This window comes from Pinus tabuliformis, chromosome 2_2, assembly GCF_031772625.1.
Source record: "Pinus tabuliformis cultivar Carrire ecotype Pingquan chromosome 2_2, CPIR1, whole genome shotgun sequence".
NCBI lineage: Eukaryota > Viridiplantae > Streptophyta > Pinopsida > Pinales > Pinaceae > Pinus > Pinus tabuliformis.
Window position 1 is genome coordinate 1,040,970,256 of NC_142300.1, and position 5,288 is coordinate 1,040,975,543.

At 42.9% G+C, this 5,288-nt stretch overlaps 1 protein-coding gene across 1 annotated transcript; it reads right to left on the minus strand.

Moving 5' to 3' along the window:
• Positions 1-2,046: 2,046 nt before the first annotated feature.
• Positions 2,047-2,847, minus strand: LOC149196932 (uncharacterized). Its single transcript, XM_089408496.1, has one exon. It carries the CDS (start codon positions 2,845-2,847, stop codon positions 2,047-2,049), a length of 801 nt encoding a protein of 266 aa, XP_089264622.1.
• Positions 2,848-5,288: the final 2,441 nt, after the last annotated feature.

The window sequence follows — 5,288 nt, forward strand, 5'->3', positions numbered from 1 at the left end:
CTTTGGTGATTAACTTGTACCCAATGTTGCATAAAGAGATCGGAAGAAATCTGTTGAAATTGCTGGCTCCTTTATCCTTGGCGATGAGGGTTAAGAAGGAAAAGTTTGTACTGCCTCCTATTTTTTGAGTGTTTTGAGACTTTTGTATCATTTTGAGAAGGTCCTTTTCGACAATCGGCCAGCAAACTTGAAGGAACCTGGCAGAGAAGCCATCCGGTCCCGGGGCCTTGTCCGGATCCATATAAAAAAGGGCCTTTTTGACTTCTTGCTTAGTGATTTTGTCTTCAAGTAACCTGTTCATACGAGGGGAAATGGATGGAGGGATGACATCTAACAGATCTGAATATTGGAGCGTATCCTTATCTTCGCTATACAGGTTTTGAAAGGGGGGATAAACCGCTTTTTTGATGTCTGCAAAGTCCTTATGAATGTCTTTGTCCTCCTTGATCTCAGATATAGTGTTAAAAAATTTCCTGACCTGGGCTTGTTTGTGAAAAAAGGCAGTGTTCCTATCCCCTGCTTTGAGCCAAAGACTTCGATATTTTAACCTCCAGTATTCTTCTTCAGCTAGGCAGGCTTTATGAAAGCTCTGTTGTAGCTGAGTTTCTTTCTCTAACAGCTCCTCTGTAACTATGGTGGTCTCCATGAGAGATTGATGGGAGACTAGAGCGACTTTAATGGCTTTCCTTTCAGTAGCTGGATTGGACAGGGATTTGGCCCAACATTTTAGAGCTCTTTTTACCCTTCTAAGCTTTTCTTCCCAGATGAAAAAACGAGATCCTTTGACAGGCTGAATCCAACTATCCTCAAAAATTTGCAAAAAGTTTGGTTCCGTGACCCAGAGGGGACTAAAACGAAAGGGAATAGGGCCCAGATCTAGGTGGGCAAGGAGATCTAATTTTAAGGGCTTGTGATCCGAGACACTGCTAGCAAGGATGAGTAATCGAGGTTCTAAACCTAGTAACAAAAAGGAGCTTTGGATGAGAAATCTGTCTAATCTGGCGGCTATGTGACCAGGGCCTACTCTTTTGTTGGACCAAGAGAACTTATTGGAAGATGGCTTGATGTCCAGCAAGTCCCATTCCTGCATTAGGTCTTCCACCCATTCTCTTGCCAGATCTTGGACTGCACTGCCTCCCCTTTTTTCAGACGGGTGAAGAGTGAGATTGAGGTCTCCGATAATGATTATGTTTTCCAGATCTATCATGTCTGCTTGAATCCTTATAGAATCCCAACAATCCTTTTTTTCCCCAATGTTGACTGGAGAATATACATTGAAGAGGCAAAAATTTTCCTTAGTTTCTAGATTCTGCATTTTCAGCAGCAGCCAGTGGGTATTGCTTGCCGCAAGTATGACTGTAAATTTATCGGCGTTCCATAGCGTACCAATCCCTCCTGAGGCTCCCCGGGCAGAGATTTCTCTTACTTCACTTTTAGGCCAGATTTTCTTGCTTTCTTGCAGGAAGATAGTGTCTTCTAGCTTGGTCTCTTGGACGAGAAGTATGTTTGGGGTTTCAGATCTTATTAGGCTTCTCATGGCTTCTTCCTTGACTTTGCTCCCCATACCTCTGCAATTCCAGGAGATGACCTTCATTATTTATGTTTCTGATGGGCTCCCTTGGAGCCTTGGGGCTGATTTTTCGGCATCTTGGGCTTTGAGGCTAGAAGTTTTTCCAAAGTTGGTTGGCTGCCCTGCAACTTATCTTTATACGTCTCTTGCTCTCTTTTTTCCCTGTCAGTTTTGCGTCCTCTTGTAGACCTTCTTACCGAGGCCTGGGACTCTCCTATTTCTCCTTCCTCCTCTGACTCGTCCGATTCCTGCTCTTCTTCCTCAGCTTCTGATGTTATGCCTTTAGGGTCTTCAACTCCTTTGATGGAGGCTGAGGGAGTGCCTTTGCTTGGAGAAGCTTGTTTTTGGGTCTCGGTCTCCTGAGTGTCTTCTATCTGCTGGCTTAAAGGATCAAATTTGTTTTCTTGCGTCTTTTTGGTAGGGGGACGTTGAGAATTGGCCTGGAGAGAGCCTTTTCCAATGGGTCCTCCCGATTTCTACCCTTTGTGATGGGTTTTTGCGCGCTTGACTTGATTCCAGCCCTCTTCGCTCCCTTTCTCTGGATCTACGTTGGACGGGAAGTTTCTAGCAAAGTGTCCATGGATGTGACATTTCCTACACTTGAATGGAAATTGCTCATAATCTAGGATCTGCACATGAGACCAACTACCTACTTTAATTTTGATTGCCTCTGGGATACCCACCTCCAGATCTACTTCTACATAGATCTTAGCACAATCATACTGATCCTTGTTGTTTTCCCGATCTATGAATTTCCCAAGAGAGTTGCCAATATGCTTCAGGGAATCCCAGTTCCAGCAGTGAACTGGAAGATTTGGAAGACGAACCCACACTGGGACTACCTTGGGAACATCTACTGCCGGGTCAAATTCTAGAGTCCATTTGTTCAAATAGAGGCCCTGAGGACCCATGAAATACAACCCATTTTGAAATATCAAATCTTTGTCTTCCCTGGAGGTGAATTCGAAGAGGAAATATCCTTGCCCCAGAAAGTAAGAGGTAACACTTTGCTTGATAAGAGGAGCCCAGTTCTTGTTAGTGGTTTTCGGAGAGGGCCAGAGTCCTGTGAATTGGCCGATGAGGCCACGCTCAGCCAGTGATAGCGCTACTTGAATGGGGGTCTCTGGAGGCAACAAGATCTTAGGGATCTCATCAAGCTTCTTAATGAATTTTGAAGCTTTGCTTATTTTCCTCGGAGGCAGATCGGCTAGGAGCTGATTAAAAGTGTCAAAGGCAGGAGCCGGAGGCGGATCCTTGGAATGGCCCTGCATCTCCATAGGATCGGGCCTGAGGCTGGCCGCCTAAGGGGCAGCCACGCAGTAGGATCCTAACCCTAGTCTCAAAAACCTGGATGGTCGCAGGAAGAAGACAAGCCCTCCGCGGGCACGCCCGCAGATGTCAGATGAGGAGGATGCGGGCACGACCGCAGATATCAGAGCCTGCGAATAGTGGATCTCACTGCAGGCCGAGGCTCGCAGGTTGCAGAGCTCAACGCTTCCAGTCTCATGCATAGTCAACTTTCTCATCAACTTATTACTATTATTACTAATTTACAATAACTAAAATATTAATAAGTCATATTTAAAATTAGAATATTAAATAATTTATAACTATAATTAGAATATCAATTAATTCCATCCTAACTTCTTTGACTTTTATTTTTACTGAGTCAATTGTTCTCCAACGGCTAGTTTTCGTCAACGACTAGTTTCCAACAGCTAGTTTTTCAATGGCTGACCCTGGGCTATGCATCCCTGCTATTTATTCTTAAAGATTGTTTGATTTTTTTCACCTTGTCCAGATGATGAACCACATTAGTTGGTTCGAAACGTCGACCAAATCCTAATGATGTAATTAATCCGAAAGACATTCTTTCTACAATATGGATCTCAAAAGTCTCAGATCAAACACTTCCAATAAGTTGAGCACTGAAGTCGCTGAAATAGTGCAATTACTTCAGTACACGTGAAAGAAAAACATAAATCATAAACATAAAAAGGATAGTCTCAGAAACATTCACAATCCATGTGTGGAAATGTGCTGGCCTGGAAACCTTCGATATTAAGCAAAAGTTCCAAGATACATAAATACAATGAACATCACTAGCTCCAATAGTGGAGCGTTAGAGACACTACTTTCTCCTCAAAAGTACTAAATCTATCTCTCTAATGCCTCGTGGGAGAATCCAAGGTTAAAATTCCTTTACATGAGAAATGAGGATCCTTTTACAACTTGAAGCATGACCTTTCACATCCCCATGACTCTCGAGTTTCCAATTCCTAATGACCTTTGGACTTCTACAACCTTTGGACTTCCAAATGACCTTTGGAATTACATACATAAATCTTGGTGTTACATGTCTTTTGGGATTCCATGGCCCTTTTGTCCATACATGACTCTTGGAATTCTACTTACTTGTCTTTACAATGATTACAAGATTACATCATAACTTCCACATCATCATGTAATGAATACATGAAGTATCACTATCCTTGGTGACTAGGACTAATAGTGACTGATGACATGGATTTCTTCAGTGGTGACATCACTATCACTCTTGTCTTCATTCTTTATACATCTTTTGATCATTGGTGCCTTCACCCTTCAAAGGGTCTTTGATCTTGGAGTCTTTAGGGTGCTTCAATCATTAAGCTTTCATTATGTTATTTATTCTTAAACACTTCCTTTATTTGTATTCTTTGCCCAATCTTCCTCATGCGTGGTTATCATGTTGTTTCTGGAACACCTGTATCTGCAATCACTCATGACAAACAACCATCAGCTTGAAAATATCCCATTCTAGCATATTTTATGCACATTTTCTGTTCATTCCTTTTCAGTGCACTTAAAAGGGAGAAGGAGAGCTTTTGGGTCCATTGGTGCACTTCGAAAGGTTAAAGGGCTAAAGAGGGGATGATTCAGGGCTTTGACATGCACTCAAGAGGAAGAGACAATGAATGCAGGGTGCATTGTGCAAGTCCGAAAGACGAAGGGGAAGGCTTCAGGATTCTCAAGTGCGTTGTCTGCTCAAGGGAGAGAGGGAGGGCCCAGGGTGCACTCCTGAAGGCTGAAGGGGGAATGCTTCAGGCCTTTGGGGTATGCTCATGCGCTCAAGAGGCCTAGGAGGGCGCATGACACAAATCTGAAGGCTGAAGAGTGAATCTTCGTGCCTTTGGAGTGCACTCTTCCAATGAGAGGGTATGGAGGGCCCATGGCACATTGTGGGAGGATGAAGGGTGAATATTAATGCTTTTGGGGCGTGATCATGCATTTAAGGAAGGCACATTCCTTTAGGTCGAAGGAGTGTGCTCAAGGAAGACTTAGTTTCTTGAAGGGCACAATTCAGAACAAGGAAGGGGAAGGGCTTAAGGAGTGCACTTTGTGTTCTTAGTGGGTGCATGATGCACTTTTTAACAACAAAGGATTCTTGATTAAGGCTTAAGAGTGTGCTCATGTGCTCTTGGCCTTAATGGGTTTGCTTTGAAACCAAAATTGTCTAAGTTTGGAACATGGGAAAATGGGCGAATGTGATAAGTTTTAGACATAAAACCAAGTGCGACACATACCAAATCATTTAGAAAAGTTAAACAAGTTTGAAAAATGATAAGTATACATCAAAACTCCACTTTGCATGCATTCTCAAAGTACAACAGGTGAAGTGTGTGCGACTATGACCAAAAAGTGTCGTTTTACAACAATAAAGATATTGCGACCAATG

Bases quoted from the DNA above. Each gene is read 5' to 3' on its own strand.
- LOC149196932 (XM_089408496.1), bottom strand. From the start codon at position 2,847: ATGGAGATGCAGGGCCATTCCAAGGATCCGCCTCCGGCTCCTGCCTTT.